Below are 23,180 nucleotides of genomic sequence, written 5' to 3'. Positions count from 1 at the left end.
ATATAGTTTAAGTTTAAAAAATTTGGCTCTCAAGAAATTTCAGTTGTTGTACTGTTGATATTTGGCTCTGTTGACTAATGAGTTTGCCGACCACTGGTACAGACTTTCGTGGTAATCTGAGTATCCTAGGGCTCGGCACACACCTCAATAAAATGTTTGAAATAATGTTTGAAAAACATTTTTAAGCAAATTGCCTTGCCTTCTATGTTTAAACTATCACAGCCTTTTAAAGAATGTCAAGGTCATTAAAAACATGAACAAGGTCTGAACTTGCTCATGTTTTTCATAGTGTGCTCTCTTCCCATCCTGTTTAATGCCTAGCAAACTTCTAGTTCTTCTTTTGAACTCTGGTTCGAATGAATGCTACTTCCTCTATGAGGACTTGTTTGCTAACATCATTGTAGAAAGAGGTGCTGAATATACATGAATTTTATTTTCAGATAATTGATTGGCACATATCTTTAAAGTGTCAGAACTTAAGAAAGATTTTTAGTCTAAATTGCCTTGCCTTCTATTTTTAAACATAGCCTTTTAAAGATGTGCCAAGGTTACTGAAGCATGAACTTCAGCTAAGGTCTGCTTTGATACAGTGATGTATGAGGGGATGCATAAGAAACATAACTCCTTTGATCACACTGAAAACAAAACATAAAACTTCTACTTGTTCTCTTTTTTTTAATGTTGAGTCATACTTTTAAAGTTTTCTTCCTTTACTGTCATTTATAATTATGCTCTGGCAGTCACTACCTATTTTTCTGTTTGAAAATGGGGACAGGATTTACCCCAACATATGGTTATTGTTAGCAGTAAAGGAGATAATGTACACAAAGTTCTTTTTTTTTTTAAGTATATATTTTATTGATTTTTTAGAGAGGAGGGGAGAGGGATAGAGAGTCAGAAACATCCATGAGAGAGAAACATCGATCAGCTGCCTCTCGCACGCCCCCTACTGGGGATGTGCCCGCAACCAAGGTACATGCCCTTGACCAGAATCGAACCTGGGACCCTTGAGTCTGCAGGCTGACGCTTTATCCGCTGAGCCAAACCGACTCGGGCCACAAAGTTCTCATCAAAGAGTGAAGAAAATAGTAAGTACCCATTAAGAGAACTTACTAACAATTCTGATCATGTTTATTCTAATTTGAATTGTTTCAGGAGAACAGTCGCTCAAGTTTGAGTGGTTTCCAATGGAGTAAAGAGTATGGCATTTGCCAGCAAATGGTTTTTCAGAGTCTCTTAGGTAACCTAAGCTTAGAATTGGGTCCTGAATGGCAAATGTTGATGAATAGTCTTAAGTTCTAGAACAGATGGTTTTTATGTATATACTTACAACTTAAATCCCAAACTAGGTAAATATCCTCATTGACCTAGTTATATAACGTCATTATATTTACCATTTAATATTAATGGGTAAAGTTAGAAATAAAAGTGAACATCAATTCCAACTGTTATACTAGCCTATTACTGATTGTTTCATGGACATATGAAGCACAATTGTTTTATTTTCTTAATGTATATGAAAATGCTTGGTATCCATTTATTAATTCACTCAACAAATGAGTAGGTATATTCCAGGTGTAGTTCTAGATACTTGGGTAAAATGGTGAACTAGACAGAATTCTACTTTTCATGGGGATTATAATTATAGCCTTGTGGGGTAGATAGATAATAAGTGCTATAATGTATTGGGTAGTAAGTGCTTTGAAGAAAAAGCAAGGTAATGAATAAGAGTAACAGGGTGTGAGAGTGTTTATTTTAGTTGAGGGGCCTTTGAGCAGAGAACTTGAATGAAGCGAAGGAGAAAGCCTCGAGGACAGCTGTGGGAATGAGCTTGGCTTGCTCAAGAAATAGCAAAAGGCCAAAGTAACTAGAGTAGAGCAAGTGAGAGAATTGTAGTAGGAGGTTGAGGGCGCTGGAGGGAGAGGGTAGGTGGTGAGTGGCAGATCACGGAGGAGTTACTAGAAAATGATGAGGACTTAAAACAACATCCAATGTTGGAAGGATTTGGAGCAGGGGAGTGACTTGCTCTGACATCTTTAAAAAGGATTACTCGGGTGTTATGTTAAAAAATAGTACAGAGGGGAGAAATTGAAGAGAGTCCAGTAGGAGGTTACTATAGTGAGAGGTGACAGTGGTTTAGACTGTGGTGAAGGTGGTGGATATGGTGAGGAAAGATTAGAATTGGGTATATATTTTGAAGGCAGAGTAAATTGGACTTGCTGTTGGATTGGATAAGGGAGATTAAAGAATCAAGGATCACTTCCTAGTGTTGTTTTTATTTTTTAAATCCGGGCAAAGATTCACTGTTAGTCCCATTAACTGAGATGGGGAAAGCAGTAAGAAGAATGGAATTGGAGGGAATATCAGTAATTCAGTTTTGATCATGTTATGCGATGCCTATGAGAGACATCTACTTGAAATAGGCCTTTGGATATGAGCCTGGAGCTCAGAGAAATGTGGGCTGGTATGTGGAGAAAGGAATTAAAGAATTGGTGTGGAGGTATCAGATTAAGTGAACTGGTGGTGTTCAGAGGGTTAGATGCTGGAAATCAGAATTATGGACATGGAGCAGTTATTGGTGACAGGAAGTTCTAGGGCAGCCGTGGGCAAACTACGGCCCGTGGGCCGGATCCGGCTTGTTTGAAATGAATAAAACTAAAAAAAAAAAAAAAAAAAAAGACCGTACCCTTTTATGTAATGATGTTTACTTTGAATTTATATTAGTTCACACAAACACTCCATCCATGCTTTTGTTCTGGCCCTCTGGTCCAGTTCAAGAACCCATTGTGGCCCTCGAGTCAAAAAGTTTGCCCACCCCTGTTCTAGGGGAAGGTGTAACTGGGACATAGGAACAGCTTGTTGGAGAAAAGAAGTTGAGATTGAAAGACAGGGTATTGGAAGGATCTGTGTACATGGGTGATGAAATGTGGAAGAATTAGTGAGAGGATGGGGAGTGAGTGAGGTGTTCACCTCCTCAGTGAATGAGGGAAGTGATCAGGAAGACAGCGCATGCTTGCAACAGGAGAGGTATCAGTTGTGATAATCTAGTTGACCTGGGGAGGAGAAAGGGGACCTGGAGATGATAGGACACAAGGAGGATAACTCCCCTTCCAGGTGCTGTGTTAATGGGAGGGCAAGAAAACACTATGGTACACCTCACATAAGATCAGTGGTCCATTTTAGCACTTAGAAACCATGTAGCATTAACTACAGTTTGAATTTTTAACTTTGCAACAGCTCTAGTTGTTTGCCTAGCTACTGTCTAGATTGGTAAGGGATCATTCAGTTCTATTTTAGATGAGTGGTTCTCTCATCCCTCACCTGGGTGAATGCAGTGTCTGCTCACTGGCCCTTTGCTTGCACTCCTGACCTCATTGTGGTCTGCTCTCCATACAAAGGCCAAAATGATCCATCTGTCTGGAGAAGGAACAATTGAGCTGAGCATTATTATAATTTGCCTCCATTTTTTGCTGTAACGCTATATACTGTTAGCTGACATGCATGGCAGGAGGAACTCGATTTAGACATCATCTCATACTTTTACCATCTACGTGATCGAAGGATTTGGTCAGAATTGAGGTTAGCCATTTTAAATAATAGTTATCCTTCCTAACATCTGTATGTATGACAATAATAAAATGTTAATATTACCTTGAAAACCACATGATCTTTGAGCTGCACTTGAGGAAGTATGTGATGATGGCACTTTATTTACCCTCATCTAGTACATCATAAAGCAAACAAGTAGAATTTGAGAATGACATGGCTTAATGTTTGACTGTGTCATTTAGCATACAGGAGGTACATGTGTAGATATCAGATTACTTAATTCTTTTCACTTGGTTGTTAATAAAATGTTGGCACTTTAGTGCATATTATCATACTTTTTTATGATGATAAACTGTAGTAGCATTTATATTAATTTTCTAGATGAAGAAACAGATTGAGAGAGGTTGGAAGATTTACCCAAGTACATAATGATAAGATGAAGCAAAGACGTAAACTACCGTATTCTGATACCAAATACTGTGTTTTTCCACTGTTATAGTTCTCACTTCCTACTAATAGAGGAATTTGAGGCCAACGGCATTAGTATAGACTGATAAAAAGGTTTTGTTATGAAGTTAGCATTTTTCTTCTTTGACTCACTTCTAAAATAAGTAGATGAAATTATGGCAGAGTGATGGTGTTTTAGCTTTTGATGTAAGACTTTGTTCTTTGGATGAGGCTGATGGTTCCTAATTTCACGACAACGGTCTTTTTCTACAGGGTAACCAGGCTTAACTTTTTTTTTGGTCTATTAGACATCATTTATTTGTCAAACTTGGTTTATTAAGTATTTCTTTCACTTCTTAATAAGTGCTTTTAATCAACATGAGAACTGATTTCTCACTGAGTTGATAGTGTCAGCTAAAAGCAAAGTGACATTGTTTTTGTTAGCCTGTATTGTTTATGTGACAAATGTATAATTTTTTTTCATTATTGAAATATTTGAAGTAGTTTTTGCATACCTTTAAGAGTCCCAGGGGCCCTCCACCCCCCAATTAAGAGCAGTTGGAGATCTTATTTTGGAGTAGGATGTGTAAAGGTGTTAACAGTAAAGATGATGCTTACTGGCTTCCTCCTAGCATATATTTTCCTCTTGATTCTCTTAGAGCATTGTATCCTTTTACTTAGGATAACGGGTTGTGGTATAACTGATGCATCCACTTTTATAATGCATGCCTGCCATGCTCCAGGGACTCCCCACTAGATTTGGGGGGTTCAAAGAGTAAATACCATGTAATCCCTGTCTTTGAAGAGCTTATGCTAGTGTAAGAGGGAGACAGCATTGCTCTCTGAGTATAGTAGTAAGGTCTTAGTCACAGTGAGATGACTGGTGGTGGTCAAAGGAACCTTAGCAGAGGACACAGGTCTGGCGATTACAGGATAGGCTGTGGAATCCGGTAGTTCTGGTTTTGAATCCCAGTTCTGCTGTCAGAGAATCATATGATTAAGGGCAAATTAAATCACTTCCTTAACAATATTTTTCTCATCTGTAAAATGAAGATAATACCTACTTTCTAACTTTGTAAAGATTTGATAAGAAAATGGAAAGGACTCAGCAGCACATGGTAGGTACTTATAGCTGCTCACTAAGTCAAAGCTGCAGTTGTTGTTACTACTGCTGTTCCTGCTGCTGCGGCTGGGACTCTTACCTTTAAGGGTGTGTAGGGTTAGCTAGATAGAGAAAGGCAGAGGAAAATGGGCTTTCTAGAGACAGGAAAGAGGGTAACAGAAGACATGGTGACCAAAGACATTTGAGGAATAAAGTAATAGTAACTACTTTTAAAGATTATATTGAAATGAAAATACATCATACATGAATAGTAAAGCACATAAGCACTCACAAGTGGAATCTGTTTTTAATCCACTTTATCCTCTGTGTAATCCCTTTTTTACACATTTGGGTTCTTTTTGCATTTCTCGCTCTCTATGGTTTCCTTCCCTGATTTCTTTTCTACTTGATGTGTTACTTCAAGATGTGTCGGACATCTTTCAGAGTTTAGTGGTCTGTTCTCACTTCTCTGATCTTTTCTGTTGGAGAACTAGAAACTCTTCAGGCTGCCTCTGTCCCTGTGACACAGATGACTTTCAGATGTGTCAGTTGCCCCGACGACCTCTTTCCTAGGTTCCTCTCAATGAGATCTCATTGGCCTCCTAAAATTTCTACGTGACACATCCACCTACCTTTCCATAATGGTTTCATTTGTTCAGTTTCAGAAAATACTGGAAGGGGACTGATCTACATTTGTCAGATCTTTACTTTGGCAAGCAGTGATATTTAAGAAAATAATCAAACTCCCATGTACTACATTTCATACAGAAAAGAACATTTTAACCTAAAAGTTTAGAAAGATGGTAATCTTAGAATTTAAAAATATGTAGCTTTAAAACTAATGTAGTGAGTACTTCATTAATTTTCTTTTTGCTTCAGATTAATGAGAATGTAATAGATAATAAACACTGCTTTGGAGTAAGCCTTATTATGTCTTGACATTGATCTGTCAAAATTTGACTTTGATTGTATTTTCCAGTGCTTAAAATGGCTCACCACTGCCTAACAGAAAGAAAAAAAAATCCTAATTTCTTAGGCCTTTACAATTTGATTCCAGCTCTCTTTTCTAGTCTGTCCTCTCGTCATATTTCTCTTTTATCAACTTTAAAAAAATTGAAATAGTGTTGTTTGGATTGGACCCGGATTCAAATCTGACCCTGTCATTAGCTGTTTGGTCTCCACAGGTTACTGTAAAGAGAAGGAGGAAAGCAGCCTTGGCACCCGAGAGCTGCACGGGGCTGTCAGCTAGGCCTCGGTGATGCTGCTAGCTAGCCCGGCGCTTAGAGCTGGTTCTTGGTGTTCCGTTGAAAACAATTTCATTGCCCGTCAGCATCAGAAAAGGCCATTCTGTGACCACGATGGGTCAAGACAAAAAATGTCCATGTCATCATCATGTCTGAACACAAACAAAACATGGTCATTGTCCAAGTCACAACATTTCCAGCGTCCTCCTCCCCAGGCAAACATCAGTTAGGGTTTCTGCTTTATCAATTCCAGCTTTATCTTCCTTCTAGGGAGCCTTCCTATAGAGATGTGTTGAGAAACCCAGTCATAGCATTGTCTCGGCTTTCTGACATCCCCAAGGAACAGTGACCCTCTGCTTCTTTGTACTCTCACCCAAAATCACCTAGCCAAGTTCCAAATCCTAAGTAAGTCAGTTCTAATACCCCCTTACTGAGTCACCCCACAGTTTCCCACGGTGTGCGTTCCTAATAAATCCAACTTATGCAACTGGTGTGGGGGTGGAAGGTATAGACAGTAACTACTTTGAGCCTTATTTTTTTCTCATATGGAAACCAGGAGTAACACCATCTGTTTTGCAGAGTTATGATGAAGATTAGATGGGAAAATGGAAAGCACATATAGTCCTTGCACTTTGTAGATACTCAACAAAAGCTTGTTTCTTGTCCTCTTGTAAAGTGGTCTGCTGTGATCTCTTGAACAGGGCTCCTTGTTTTAATCCTTTCTTACCCATGAGTGCCCTGTTCTCCTCCTTCAAGACTACGTCCAGATACCTTCTATTCTGTGAAACCTTTACATCTTTTAATGCTCTCTTCTGTCTCTGACCTTCAGATATTATTGTTTTCTCCATTGACTTGACTGTTCATCGTACTCTGCCTTGCGGCATCTTTGTACTTACCTTTCATTATTGAATTCTTGATTTTTCATATGCTTATGCCTTGTTTGTTCAATTAAAATGTTCTTTAAGAATGAGGGCTTGGTTAAATAAGAGCCTTTGAAACCAGTCAGTTACTTTATAGGGACTAATTTCTTCACATTTGTTATAGTATCTTGTACTCAGAAAATGCTTAAACATGATCAAAGTAAAACAGAAGGGAGAGTATATATCATTCTTTTACCTCTGAATATCGTGATATTGTGAAATTTGCCTAAACCAGATACTTGGTTCAAAACTTTTTGCATCTTTTTTCCTAGCTAACACAATGGTGGGCGAAGAGATGTCTCTAAGAAAACGGCTGTCAAAGTCCAGTGACGATCCTGAAGAAAAGGAAGACCAGGGAAGCCCTGCAAAGCAGGCCCCAGAGACACCTAGTAATGGTGAGGCTTTTAATTTTTTTTTTTAGGTGAATTAATGAAAGAGAGCAAATTCATGTTCTAGAACACTGAGCCATTTCTTTAGCTCTCTTTATTATACATGGATATGCTGACAGGCACTGCAAAGATGCAGAAGGGAAAACTATACTGAGAATGTAAAGGAACACCAATTTAATTGTCAGTCACAGCCACCGTAGATACTAATGGTGACACAGCACATCTCATAGAGGTGAGTTTTATTGATGTAAATGGAGTTTGCAATGTATACTTTAATGTAGGATTTATATTACATAGTGTTTCATGTAATGATAAATTAGAAAAACAAGCTCTTAATTAATTCAGTGAATATTTTTTGGGTATCTACTATGTTTTAGACACCATTCATCCATTTATTCATTTCTCTTTTTTTTTAATTGTTTTATTGCTTAAAGTATTATAAAGGGTATTACATATGTATCCTTTTTCCCCCGCCCTTGACAATCCCCTGGCTTCCCCTACCCCCCAGTGTCTTATGTCCATTGGTTATGCTTATATGCATGCATATAAGTCCTTCGGTTGATCTCTTACCCCCCTCTTCTGCCCCCCTACTCTCCCCGGCCTTCCTGCTGCAGTTTGACAATCTGTTTGAGGCAGCTCTGCCTCTGTATCTATTTTTGTTCATAAGTTTATAATGGTCTTTATTGTCCATGAATGAATGAGATCATGTGATATTTTTCCTTCATTGACTGGCTTATTTCACTTAGCATAATGCTCTCCAGTTCCATCCATGCTCTTGCAAATGGTATGAGTTCCTTCTTTTTTACAGCAGCATAGTATTCCATTGTGTAGATGTACCACAGTTTTCTAATCCATTCATCTACTGATGGGCACTTAGGCTGTTTCCAGATTTTAGCTATGGTGAATTGTGCTGCTATGAACATAGGGGTACATATATCCTTTCTGATTGGTGTTTCTGGTTTCTTGGGATATATTCCTAGAAGTGGGATCACTGGGTCAAATGGGAGTTCCATTTTTAACTTTTTGAGGAAACTCCATACTGTCTTCCATAGTGGCTGCACCAGTCTGCATTCCCACCAGCAGTGCACGAGTGTTCCCTTTTCTCCGAATCCTCTCCAGCACTTGTCATTTGTTGATTTGTTGATGATAGCCATTCCGACAGGTGTGAGATGGTACCTCATTGTTGTTTTGATTTGCATCTCTCTCGGATGATTAGTGACTTTGAGCATGTTTTCATATGTCTCTTGGCTTTCTGAATGTCCTCTTTTGAAAGGTGTCTATTTAGATCCTTTGCCTATTTTTTGATTGGATTGTTTATCTTCCTTTTGTTAAGTTGTATGAGTTCCCTATAAATTTTGGAGATTAGGCCCTTATCAGATATGACATTGGCAAATATGTTTTCCCACGCAGTGGGCTTTCTTGTTGTTTTGTTGATGGTTTCTTTTGCTGTGCAGAAGCTTTTTATTTTGATGTAGTCCCATTTGTTCATTTTCTCTTTAGTTTCAAGTGCCCTAGGAGCTGTATCAGTGAAGAAATTGCTTCGTCATATGTCTGAGATTTTGTTGCCTTTGGATTCTTCTACTATTTGTATGGTTTCCCGTCATATATTTAAGTCCTTTATCCATTTTGAGTTTATTTTTGTGTATGGTGTAAGTTGGTGGTCTAGTTTCATTTTCTTGCATGTATCTGTCCAATTTCCCCAACACCATTTATTGAAGAGACTATCTTGACTCCATTGTATGTTCTTGCCTCCTTTGTCAAATATTAATTGAGCATATTGGTTTGGGCCGATCATTTATTCATTTCTTCAGCCACCTAACCTACCAATGATTGGTGCCCTGCTAGGAGCTGAGGCTTACAGCAGTGATCAGTCCTCATGGAGCTTTGAGTTAAATGAATAAGAAACCCTCCCTCTGCAATTAACATAATTGGATTTTTATGAATAACTGCTACTAATTACTCTCTTAATATAGTTGTAATGAGCCTGAAAGTAATAACCAGGATAACTAACCTAGTTCACTACCGGGCTATAAATCTTGGGAGAGGTAGAGAGATTAGGAAGTTTTATTCTTATATCCAAGTCTGTTTAGCACACGAATACAAAGATAAGTATGGCATAGTGCTTGCTAAGGTCAAGTTTATACTTAAGATTGATAGTTCCAACTTATATGTCATTTATTGCCTCAGGCTATTTATTTTTGCAATGACATTTGTATAGGTTTCATTTCAACATGGATTTGAAAGTTTGAGGCTTGTTTGGTTAACAAATAGAAGTGAAACTTTGAGACAAGTTGTCTGGCACCATGAACTTCTTAAATAAAGAAACATTCTTTTGCTTTTCCTACTTAAATTTAATTGTAAATAATAGCAGCTGGATCCCCAAAATGTTTCAGCTTACATTTGCATAATGAAGTGTATTGATTGCTGAACTCTTAGTTAGCTACTTACAAAATATTCATATTGCATATGGGCTAGTTTTAGTGTGATATAAAACGGGAAATTTGAGCCAACATTGGGTAGAAACATTCTCCTTTCATGATTTAGGGACTGGGTAATAATCCATTTTGTTTGTCTTAGAGACAGAAAAATTACTTTTTATTGAAACTGTCTATCACCAGATACAATTTTCTCTTTATGTCCCAATTTAAAAATGTGTTTAAATTACTCTAATTCTACATATTTTCAGTACTCCTCGTTGTTTAGTTTATTAAGTTTCAACTATTCCAAGTTTTAGATATTAAAAATTGAATTTTTAAGCTTACTAGTAAATTAAGTATGACCTCCTTCTTGGATTAATGTTAAGTAATGCTCATCTGAAAATAGATTGTGTTTCTCTAGTTATTTAAATATTTGGTCACTTTGGGGAATAAGCAGGTGGGTAAAATGTAGCCTTTAAGTTTTAAGGACTTAAAAGACACCATGCTACGCCAGACCGTGTGGCCCACCAGCCAGGACCCAGAACATCTGCACCACCCGGTAGCTTATTAGAAACATCCCACCGCACCTTTACTGAATAAAATTTCATTTTAATATTCTCAGGCGATTCATATGCAGGTTAAAGTTAGAGACATGCATCTTACTGGCAGAATACCTAGGTAGATAGATAGATAGATGATAGATAGATAGATAATATCTGAACATAAAGAACATATTTTGTAACATATTTTATATGTCTTTCAGGCTTTTGTAACATATTTTGAAAATCCCTTGGCAAAAAAATGAAAAAAAAACCACCCAGTTATTTTGTAATCTTGCACCTTCATCCAGTATATGCATCTAATCATAAAACTGACCAGTCCACATAGAGCCTTTATCTACTGAATAGGTTGAGGGTACATTCCCTTCCTCCCCCCCTTAGTATAAAGGCAAAAGCATGTTTGTTTTAGAAAAAGCAGATAAGCAAAAGTCCAAATGGTTGTGATTTTTTCCTTGCATACATTCCTAGAAATTGTTTTTAGGTCAAAGGGAATGCATATTATAAGATTATTTTGGTAGAGATTGCCAGATTGTCCTCTGGAAATATTGCACTCCCAGTGGCAATATGGGAGTACCTGTTACTTCAAATTTTTTTCAATCATTGATGATGTAACCTTTTGAGTAGATTATATGATATTCTGAGAGATGAAAAATTTCACTAACTTGAAAAATGCTTTGTGCAATGAGAGGTAACATAGTTACCAGCAGAAATAAAGTTACTGAGCATTAATTAATACTTTTTATAGCTTTTAAGGTCAAAAGAAGGATATTGAATGTTTTAGCTCATTACAGGAAGATTAGTCAAAAGAAATGGAAGATATTAGCTGATACTTTCTTTGACAGCTTTTTAAACTTTTAAAAAAAAGAATTATGCTAAAAAATCAGCCCATAAAGGTTTCACATTTTAAGAGGGCCTACAAAATATTGTCAGTGATTATTGTTTTCTGTGGTGAAATGTATTTGAGGCAAATTTGTCTTCTAGAGAGTTGCTAAAAAAATCATTTGGGGCCCTGGCCAGTTTGGCTCAGTGGATAGAGAGTCAGCCTGCCGACTCAAGGGTCCCAGGTTCGATTCCGGTCAGGGGCATGTACCTTGGTTGTAGGCACATCCCCAGTAGGGGGTGTGCAGGAGGCAGCTGATCGATGTTTCTCTCTCATCAATGTTTCGAACTCTCTATCCCTTTCCCTTCCTCTCTGTAAAAAATCAATAAAATATATATAAAAACAAACAAAAAAACCCACAAAAGCTTCTTTAAAAAAAAAAATCATTTGGGTACAATTTTGCCCAGGCATAACGGGTACATTCAGTTTTAAATAATGGGGTATGAGGTACTATTTTGAAAGAAAGTCTATGATATGTTTTGCTTCTAATGAGATATTCTTCCCGATTTTATCTCCACGTGTTGCCAAGACCCGGGGCAGGAATATAATCATAAATTGTAACAATTTTCTAATGGGGAAAATATTAATACAGTTCACTTTATGACAGTTTTTAAAGGTGTAGTTGCAAGAAATATGTATGGATAAAATGTTTGAGGAAAGAGCTTGTATTTTTTAATCTTTTCATTGTTCTATCAAGAACATTGTTGGCCCTGGCTGGGTAGGTAACTCATTTGGTTAGAGTGTTGTCCTGATATGCCAAGGTTTGATCTCTGGTCAGGACACATAAAAGAAGCAACCATTGAATGCATTAATAAGTGGAACAACAAATCAGTATTCTCTCTCTCTCCTTAAAATCAATAATAAAACAAAGAACATTCTGGAATCTAATTTTAATAACTTTATCAAAAGTTAAATCTTGGAATTCTAGGCACTTAGAATAAGAATTGGTCTTAGCTGTCATTTGATTATGCCCTTACATGCAACACATGCATCTGAGATTAAAGCCTGGTACTGCCTTCAGGTTAATCTAGTGTCCTTAAGCACCTTTGATATATGTGTGTATAAGGCAGTGTACCAAGTTTGCTAATAGTTCAGATAAATACGATACGAAAACAGAAAGCAGTCCTATGTTATAAATAGGAGTTAAGTAAATTATAGTAACTAAATGGAATAGGAGACTAATAGGGTGAGGGTAGGTACCTTCCTTTAGAACGGAAGGAAGTCTCACAGAAGTAGAATTTGGCCTTTGAACAAGAGACTGGGAGAAAGCTTTCAGGCCAGAAGATAGGAGTTCACAAAGGCATGGAGTTTAAGACAATATAGATTATGTGTATGGTGTTTTGTTTACTTTTAGAGAGGATTGCTGGGGGCAGGGGGAGTAGTACAGATGGATTTGTGTTTTGTTTTCATAGATAAAAAGACAAAATTGGAAAGGCCAGGAGGAAGTGAGAAGGTAGGGCTTGAAGTCTTAACTGAGTGTGTAGTCATGACTGACTGCCTACATAGTGGATGACTTATAGCCTGTCAGTGCTTAGATTTCCTCTTGCAGAACAAAGGAGGGCAAGTGTGAAAGCACTGTTTGCAATATGATATTAAGCAAAACATATCATAGGTTCATTAAGGTATTATTTTATCTTCTCCTTGATGGTGCTGTAGCTCTCTGTCCCAGATCCTTAGGTAGCTTTACAGTTCTCTGCTATATATATAATAAATCAACTAAGAATTAAAATCTACATGAGATCTTTTTGTTTGTTTGTTTTTTTACATTAAATATTTTAATATTTCTACCAGACATTCTCTCTTTGGATTTAAAAATAGAATCATATGATGTTATAAAAGTTTAGTGATACTAAGGCTAATTCTCTTACTGTATATACAGGGGTGGGCAAAAGTAGGTGTACAGTTATTTGTATGGAAAGAGACACAGGTTATGATTATTGCAATAGTTTTATTAACTCTGTTTTGCATACTCACAACTATAAACCTACTTTTGCTCACCCCTGTGTGGATAACCCACACAGTTGATACAGGTGTGTGATAAAAGAAAAATAAACCAAAGTTAACTCTGATTGAGTAACATAGTTCCTGGATTTATTTTGATTACAGAATAGAAATCTGTTTTTAGCTTTGAAAAAGTTATAGGCCAATTGTGATTGGTATTTCCATTTATTGCTTTTGTAGATTATTCACATTATCCCTTTAAAATCTCAATTTGTTGTCCTCATGCTATATACTGGGGCTATTTTGTCTTCATAGTCCTTATTCAAGAAATGCAAGATATTTTGGTTTCATTAAAAAAAATGCTGAAATATGCTTATAAATCTTTGAATTTAAAGTAATATATACTCATTTAAAAATGCAGGCATCATAGAAAGTCATTAAGTAATAATTCTCCTTAAGTAGTCATGTTTTGTTTCTTTCCCTACGTGTGGCATTGTGTTTGGAATATTTTCTGCAGTTTGCTTTTTCTAAACTTAGTAAGTCTTAGACATCTTTTTATTCAGGATATGTATATAAGTGTTATTCTTTTAAAAGTATCTGTGTAGTATTTCTGTTGCACAAATGCTTGGTAATTTATTTAACTTATTTTTATGGATGGGCATTTAAGTTATTTCCAGGGTTTCAGAATTATAATAGTGCTCTACAGAATATCCTTGAAACAGTATCATTGCTTACTTGTGCTAGTGTACTTGTAGGATACATTCTTAAAAGTGAAATTGCTGAGTCAAAGAGTTTTTGCATTTAAAATTAAGATATTACTAAATTTACTTCTCAAAATGTTATACCACTTTACATTCCCATCTATATTATTGCCCCATACTCTTGCCAATGTGTCTTCACCAATTTTTTTTTTAAACTTGCAATTTATGGGAGTAAAACACATAGCATAAATTTGTCCTCATAAATTATAAGTGTGGTAGAGAACTTTTAAAATATACTTACTGACTATATATTTCTTTCTTTAAAAGCTCTGTTCATGTCCTTTGCCCATTTTTGTTCCCTCTCTGGCGGCTGTTATTTTTCTTTTCTTTTTTTTTAAAGAGCTCTTCTCTACTAAGGAAATTAATCCTCTGATTATTATGTACTGTGAATATTTTTTAGCTTGTTACATGTTTTTTGACTTTGCTTATGGTGTGCCTTGCCACATTTAGTTTTTATCAATCACATATTTTATTGCTTTTAGATTCCTTGTCATGTTATACATCATCTAAGATTATGAAAAAGGAAGACAAATTTTTTACTTAGGTTTTTCGGATTCAAATATTTGATCCATTTGAAATTTATTTTTAATAATAAGTGTTAGAGGTCTCTAGTATAGTTTTTCAAAATGGCTAGCTAAGTTGTTTCAATGTTATCTATTAACTCTTCTGTATGACTATTTGTATACTGACCCTGTTTCTAGTTTAGAATCCATTTTTTTTTTAATATATTTTATTTATTTTTTTACAGAGAAGAAGGGAGAGGGAATAGAGAGTTAGAAACATCGATCAGCTGCCTTCACACCCCCTACTGGGGATGTGCCTGCAACCAAGGTACATGTCCTTGACCGGAATTGAACCTGGGACCCTTGAGTCCGCAGGCCTACGCTCCATCCACTGAGCCAAACCGGTCAGGGCAGAATCCATTTCTTTATGGTCACACAGACATGTGATTAGTTGAGATTTTTAGAAGGTTTTTGAGGTCAGTGGAGCAATAAAAGGTGATAGACTAGAACCATTTTATCTCCCTTTTTTGTTGTAAAGATAGATAAATATCTTTCAAGGAATAGTTCTAAATCCAATAGCTCTTTATCTGGACATAAAAGTACCTTTCCATGTGACTCTTAGATTACTGATATCTCTGGAGGGCAAGGCGAGACGGGGATGACCTTCTAAGGCAGCAATTTTCAACATTTTTTCATACCACAGCACAAATTAAGTAATTACTAAAATTCTTGCAGCACACCAAAAATACATTTTTTGCTGATCTGACAAAAAATAGATATAATTTTTATTCTTTCACACTGGATGGTTACTGTTGTGTTGGCTTTTTTTTTTTTTTAATTTGACAATTTAAGGGAAAAGAGGTCAGTACCTCTGACTAAATAGTCAGATATTGAATGTTTTAGAAATTCTTGCAGCATACTGGTTAAAAATCTCTGTTCTAAGGCATACTTATTGAGAGTTTTTAAGAAAATGATTAGGATTTTAAAATGAGTTTGAACTTCTAGGCAATAAAAACCTGTTAGTGCCTACGCACTAGCTAATTCTGTACTTGCTACAAGGAGACAAAGAATATGTTTGTTAAAATAACTGAAACGAAGAAGTGGTTATTAGTCACTGCTGAGTACTCTTTAGTCATCTTTAGGAATTTAGTCACTACAGGCCTTGATTGTTTTTATTTTTAACTTTTTTATGATGCACAATGCATGACTAGGGCACAGAGACCCCTAGTTTTACTTCTTTGCTCAGTTACTTACTGGCTATGTGACTTGTGGTCAAGTTTTTTAATTTCTTTGATTCTTAGTTTCTTCATTTTTTAAAATAGATATGAAACCAACTCTTTTGCTTATCTACTGGGTTGTTATAAAGAATAAATGAGATGATGCGTGATAAATAGTTCATAAATGTTGGCATTTGTAGCAGGTTTAATGAGGATGAAGATTTAGAAATTTGGGCTCCATAGTAACCCCTGAAGGAGAAGAGCTGCAGAAATAGGTTGGGAATGAATAGCTAGTGAGAAAGGGAAGATGGGAAGTGTAAACCACTTTGCTAGTGTGATCAGAGAATTGCACGGGTGGAATTTCTTTGTTGCTAGTGGGAGTAGGGTTCTTGGGATGCTGCTGGAATAAGAATTTCCAGAGGCCCCCCACGGGAGGATGAGATGTGGTAGAAAGCTTTATTTGTGTGGAGTTATAGCCCTCGGTTTCTAGAGTCCCGATTTCCTTGAACCAGTCCTGGAAACAGTGCAGTGCAGCTGGGGACCCAGCAGAGCTGAAAGCAAAGCCATTCTATGATTTCTTCAAGAATTATTCAAAAAAATTTTAATGAGAGCTTATTTTATATATATATATTTGATTTCAGAGAGGAAGGGAGAGAGAGATAGAAACATCAATGTTGAGAAAGAGAATCATTGATCAGCTGCCTCCTGCATCCCCCACACTGGGGATCAAGCCTGCAACCCCGGCATGTGTCCTGACCAGGAATCAAACTGTGACGTACTGGTTCATAGGTCGATGCTCAATCACTGAGCCATGCCAGCTGGGTAATACTTATGTGTTTTTGATTATGGCCATCCTCGTGCACTGTGGTTTTGATTTGCATTTTCCTGATGACCAGTGATGTTGAACATCTTTTCAAGTTGTATTGACCATTTCTATATCTTTCTTGGAAAAGGGTCTGATCAGATACATTGCCTATATTTAAATTGGATTATTTGTCTTTATATTTGAGTTGTAAGGATTCTTTATATATTGTGGCTGCAAGATCCTGATTATATTTTCAAGTCCGCCCCCCCGCCCCCATTTTGTGACTTGTCTTTTTATTTTCTTGATAGTGTCCTGTCTTTTGCAGCAAAAAAAAAAAAAAAAATGTTTTTTTAAAGATATTAAAGTCCAATTTATCTATTTTTTAATGTTGCTTGTGCATTTTATTAGTCACAGTTGCAGGATCCACTCAGAGAATCTAATTTCCCATGCTGTCAGAATTGTATCTTATTGCATTATATGATTAATATATAGTTGTAATTACTGTGTATACGTATAGTAGTTTTGGTTTTTCTACTTAGCATTTTTATATATAAATTTCCTTCTGTTTATATTACTCGTGCTTCATTTTCAAGAGCTGTCATGTTTTGTGGTAGTACTGTAGTTTACTTAGTCATCCTTTCTGTTTGTTTGGTTTTCAACTTCATGATTTAAATAGTGCTGGTAAAAAGAAAAAATTGTGCTGGTATCCATCAACTTAAAAGCTACTTTTTTTTCCTTAGGCCGGGTTGACATAAAAGAGTTAATTGCAAAGAAGAAACAGTTGACAGCAGAGGCAGAGGTAAGTAACTCCCTCTTCCAGAAACAAAAATGTAGAGTGTGCTCTGGCTGGTTTTGCTCAGTGGATAGAGCGTCAGCCTGCGGGCTGAAGGGTCCTAGGTTCGATTCCCATCAAGGGCATTTGCCCAGGTTATGGGCTTGATCCCTAGTAGGGGGCCTGCAGGAGGCAGCCAGTCAATGATTCTCATCATTGATGTTTCTATCTCACTCTCACTCTTCCTTTCTCTCTGAAAAAAAAAAGAGTGTTAGGGTAAAGAGTTTTGTTTAGTAAATTTTTAATGATAAAGTCTTTAAAGAATTATTTATCTTTCTTATCAGTTAACATTGTCTGTCCTTCTGTGGAGCAGGAGCATAGGTCTGCTACCTTGTCATTCTATATAAGAACCAGGTTGCTCTTTTCTATCCCATCCGTCACTGTCATTTTTCTGACTTTGACCAGCAAAACTTGGTTTTAGTGAAGCATGTTAAAGTTGAATTTCTATATGACTATCTGTAGGTATTTTGTGAAAGTAGCAAGGTGATTTCTATGAATCAGTAAATGATCCATCTGAATCCAGAAGCAGATTCCCTTTTAGGGATGTAGGGAAAATGTCAATTCAAAAACAGCCAAGTGGAGCCATTCCAAGCTGGGCAAGCAGTCTGTAAATCAGAATTGAGCAGTTCCCTCAGGGAATTCTGGAGGACAAAGAACAGTTTTAAAAAATACTGTGTGTGCGTGAATGTAAGTTGACTTCAAGGCAGCCTCCCCTTTTTCTGAGATTACTTTAAGAATTTATTGCCGAAACCGGTTTGGCTCAGTGGATGGAGCGTCGGCCTGCGGACTGAAAGGTCCCGGGTTCGATTCCGGTCAAGGGCATGTGCCTGGGTTGCGGGCGCTTCCCCAGTGGGGGATGTGCAGGAGGCAGCTGATCGATGTTCCTCTCTCATCGATGTTTCTATCTCTCTCCCTCTCTGTGGAAAATCAATAAAATATATTTAAAAAAAAAAAAAAAAAGAATTTGTTGGCCAACATGAATATCTGAATATCCAATGCTATAGATGAAATAGCCCTGTTCTTATCTATTAATTTAGTTACATGTGCATGCATGTACATATGCACTTATTTAGAATAACAAATTTAGAAATTTTTATTTTTTAGCATCATATTTATATGGGGTTCTTGGACCCAGTTCTAACATGGGAGTGTAGGTTCCCTCCATGCTAACAAGCACTTCTTGGGTGCCAGTAAGGCTGTCTCAAGAATTCAACTAAATTCTGATACTGTCTACCTGGAGATAAAAATCAAATTCTGCAGGTAAAGGACTCAGTTCCACAAGACTGCCCTCCCTTCCAGATGCTGGAAGCAAGCTCAGGTTACTTGTGCTTCTGACATCTGGCTGTGGATTGGAAGTTCCAAACCTCCCCTGCAACTCAGAATGCCAGTCTCAAGTCCAGGTTGTCTCCTGTACTTCTGACCCACTGACTATAAATCAGAGGTTCCCTGGGTCTGATAAATTTGCTAGAATGAGGGACAGAACGCAGGAAAACTGGTTTACTACTAGATTACCAATTCATTAAAAAGATAGGAATCAACAGCCAGATGAAGAGATACGGGGCGAGGTCCTGAACAAAGGAATATCTGTCCTTAGGGTGCTCGGGGCCTGGCAGGTGGAAGCAGTCTGATTCCCTAGCATGTAGGGCTCACAAGCTGGCTTCCTGAGTTTTTATGGAGGTAGTGATGGGACTGAAAGTTCCAAACCTCTAATCACAGGGTTGGTTCTCGTGGCAACCCAGTTGTCACTCATCTTTATTGGACAATTTTCCCCTAATCTCTAAAGTGAGACTATTGGACTAGCTGTCTCTGAGGTCCCCTTTAGCAGTAACATTCTGCGTCATAATTGTGTAGCTAACTTAAACTTCAGCTCCTAATTCACTATTTCCTGTTGTAAAGGGAATGGGTAGTCTGTAGATCTTATTGGGCAGCTCTTCCAGCTCCACAGAACTAGAGTTGTTAGATAAAATACGGTCTGCCTAATTAAATTTGAATTTCAGGTAAAGAGCAAGTAGTTTTCTAGTCATCATGCAGTGTTCGAGACAGACTGGAAAGGTTATTTGCTGTTTATCAAATTGAAATGGGTGTTCCTATATTTGTAGTTGCTAAAACTGGCAACCTACAAAAATCCTGAAAATTTATATATAGACATAGAGGAGCTCATAGTAAGGAAAGCAGTGAAGAAGATTGTCAAATACAGAGCTTTTTAGTCTGAAGGGAAGAGGAATGAAAGAGATTATGACATTAATGGGTTGAAACTAGTGGGTTCAACTGATTTAATCTCTGAAGACCACTTCTAGGTCTAAATACTTTTATAAAAAAATTTTAAGTGCTTAATTTAAAAAAATATGGTGCTATTGGGATTATGCAACATTGTGTAACCCTGAGCCACGACCTTGTGAAATCCTTAGAATTGTGTTGTAACAAAACTTGAAAGACCTTGGAACAGTTCAAGGAAAATACAAATGATTTAAGTCCCAACCAACTTATGTTAATAGATGAATTAGCTTTGTTTTAACATTGTGTTATTTCCTTTTGGTTGCAAATAACAGAAAATTACTTTGGCTTAAATTTAAGCGTATTTGATATTAATGTATCTTGTAGAATCCTGGGAGAAGTTGGATATCCAGGCTTTGGGAAGGAAAATGATTTTAAGGATTTTTAATTGAGATATTCCTGAATTTTTCAGTTAATGAGATTTCCAGTCACTCTCTCCAAGCTCAGAGTTTCAGATTTATGAGAGAGAGAATTGGATTTTGGCGAGAAGGGCAGGACCCATATAGTACAGCTCTGGCCTGGACCCTGGATGACTGTTCTCACCTTGAGCACAGGTTCCAGAGAAAAGTGAATATGTTGAGAAGGGTAAGGGAAGTGTCTTTACTATCAATATTTGTAGAACTTTTATTAATGTACACAATTTCATAGAGGAAATGTTAGCATAATATGAAAATTGAACGGATGAAAAATTACTTCCTCTTTCTACTTCTTAAAAATATATATTTGTTGCAACATATTTCATTTGCTTCTTATATAGCATTTCAAGTACTATTGTTTTTCACATCGTTACCTCATGCGATTGCCCAACCACTAAAAGAGCAAACTGTAATGAGTAAGACGCAGATGTCATGTCTGCAGATGAGGACTTCCCTTCATGGTTTGTCACTTGTTCAAAGAACGTCTTCTAAAAAGAGGTTTTTGGATAGTGCCAGTCTATTTCTCTTATGAAAAAATTGATTTTAGAGGGTGGGGGAGAGAGAGAAACATCAATGTGAGAGAGAAATATCAATTGGTTGTCTCCTGTACATACCTCAACCAGGGATCAAACCCACAATCTAGGTGTGTGACCTGATCAGGAATCGAACCCACAACCTTTTTGGTGTACAGGGTGATGCTCCAAGGAACTGAGCCACCCAGCCAGGGCCAGAGTATACATTTTTACTGTGTATTTCTTTCTCTCAACTTACTTAAAAAAATTTTTTTTTATGCCTCTGTGCCTTTGAAAGGGTTATTTTTATCTATCCATAAATGCCCCTGTTTTTTTCTCTTTTTAAGATTTATTCCAAAATAACCTCTGTTTGGATCCCTTTTAGGATAGTTATCTTTCTAAAATGCAAGTCTGAACATGTGTATAACCGTATGCTTAAAACATTGGTTTCCAGTTGCCCTTGGGATGCATTGAAAATTCTTAAAAAGGCTTAAGTGACCTAGTCTCTACCAGCCGTGGGCAAACTACGGCCCGCGGGCCGGATCCGGCCTGTTTGAAATGAATAAAACTAAAAAAAAAAAAGACCGTACCCTTTTATGTAATGATGTTTACTTTGAATTTATATTAGTTCACACAAACACTCCATCCACGCTTTTGTTCCGGCCCTCCGGACCAGTTTAAGAACCCATTGTGGCCCTTGAGTCAAAAAGTTTGCCCACCCCTGCCCTAGACCCTGTTTGTCTGTGTTCATCTCTGGTCACTCGTGCGTCTGTGCCTTCACTGTATGTTCCAACCAGAAGTTCTTTGCCTCGAAGTGGTTGTTCCCCATTCTTAGAATCTTAAGTTGTGCACTTCAGCTGCTTATTTAAAAAAATGAGGTTTCATTGAGCTCTAAAATACAGTGATTCTATTTAATAAATTACCTGTGCACCTGCTTTTCTAGTTTCTAGTTAACTGCCTATCTTCCATTGTTCTTCTGTCCATCTGTTGTCATGATGAGACAGTCCATGGGTTGGGTGAAATGAATATTAGTAGAGATGAGATTGGGGAGAAAAGCAAAGTAGAAAGCATGTTACTTTCAGCTTCCTTTCCAGGTTACTGATATTAGACATTACTTAGACTTATTGTGATCACATTCTCGAGTTCTAATTGAAGCCAGTTCCATGCTACTGGAAGGCTCGGAAGAAGGCAGAGTGGAGCGTTTCTTCTACTGTGTTTTTTGTATTCCCTCTTTATTCTCACCAGCACTGTTTTTGAGAGATGAAAGGAGGAGGCTAAAGAAATTTAATGGTGTCTCGGAAGCATTCTTTCTTGTCTCCCACTAGCAGCAGCTTCTATCAATTGTAGTTCCTCAGAGAAGGAAGGCATTGAAATGTGGTGGATTTAAATAGCTACCTTTTAATAGTAATAGCCCGAAATGACAGAATTGGCTTACGTGCAGTTTTTATTGTGCATTGTTTTGTTTCTGTTTTAAGAGGCTAGCTCTGACTGAGTGGGAAGGGGTTGGAGCTATACATACCTACAGAGTGATAACTATGTCAGGTACTGTGCTGTGCGCTTTTGCATGTTATTTTTGTTTTGGGCTTTTTAAAAAGCTCACACAACAGTTTAGCAAGTTAGATGGCATTTATCTCAGTTTTGCTCAGAAAAGTGAAATAGCCTGCCTAAGGTCACAAAACAAGTGGTAGAGGTAGAATTTGAACCCAGGTCTCCCTGGCTGAAAGCTCATACCTTTTTTTACTACTTTATTATTAGCACTAAAGACATCTTTTGCTTTACTAGCTCAAGTATAGATTTATGTGCTACTCACATATAAATTTTATTTCAGGAATAAAAGACATGAATTAATATTAAAATAGGAACTTGTTTAGCTCAGCATACCCAAGCAGTGTTCTGATAAGTCAGAGGTTGGAGTCAGAGTTTCTGAAAGTTACAAGGAGACCTAACACTTGTTTCCACCTTCTACTAGCCCTCATGCTATTGAGATGCCTGTGATTTTGATTTTGATTTCTTATTTGGTTCTCCTATCCCTCTGAACTGTTCTTTGTGGCATTCACTACACCATTAACAATTTATGTCTTCGTTGATATAGACAGTGAGCTGTGTGAGGGCAGGCTGTGTGTATCTTGTTCACCACCATAGGTGCTGAATAATAGAAGTAGTCCTTGTTATCCAAATCTGTTTGGTCCCTGACTTCAGATAGTGAGTTGGGATAACCAGGGATACCCTTATTCATCAGATGACTGTAAAAGAAGAAAAGGTGGGAGTTCTAGAGTGTGAGGGGAAAGGGAAGGAATAGGAGGAAAGAGAAAAGAAAAGGGTACAATTGACAAGAAGGATGAGGATAAGGAGATTGCTGTAGGTTTTCTTACTACGTGACTTGAAGTTTCATGTGCTTTGAAATGTATGGT

General features: G+C 37.2%; 1 protein-coding gene across 2 annotated transcripts in view; it reads left to right on the top strand.

Moving 5' to 3' along the window:
* SOAT1 (sterol O-acyltransferase 1) overlaps positions 1 to 23,180 on the top strand; it is a 45,025-nt gene that overhangs the window by 4,572 nt on the left and 17,273 nt on the right. For both annotated transcript variants that reach the window (XM_036343583.1, XM_036343584.1), the window contains exons 2-3: positions 7,535 to 7,657; positions 17,476 to 17,534. In XM_036343583.1, the coding sequence (XP_036199476.1) occupies positions 7,543 to 7,657; positions 17,476 to 17,534 (174 nt within the window). In that variant the 5' untranslated portion in view covers positions 7,535 to 7,542. The remainder of the gene's footprint in view (positions 1 to 7,534; positions 7,658 to 17,475; positions 17,535 to 23,180) is intronic.

The sequence above is a fragment of the Myotis myotis genome, unplaced genomic scaffold (assembly GCF_014108235.1).
Source record: "Myotis myotis isolate mMyoMyo1 unplaced genomic scaffold, mMyoMyo1.p scaffold_m19_p_18, whole genome shotgun sequence".
Lineage (NCBI taxonomy): Eukaryota > Metazoa > Chordata > Mammalia > Chiroptera > Vespertilionidae > Myotis > Myotis myotis.
This window is presented reverse-complemented; position numbering and strand designations above follow the sequence as displayed.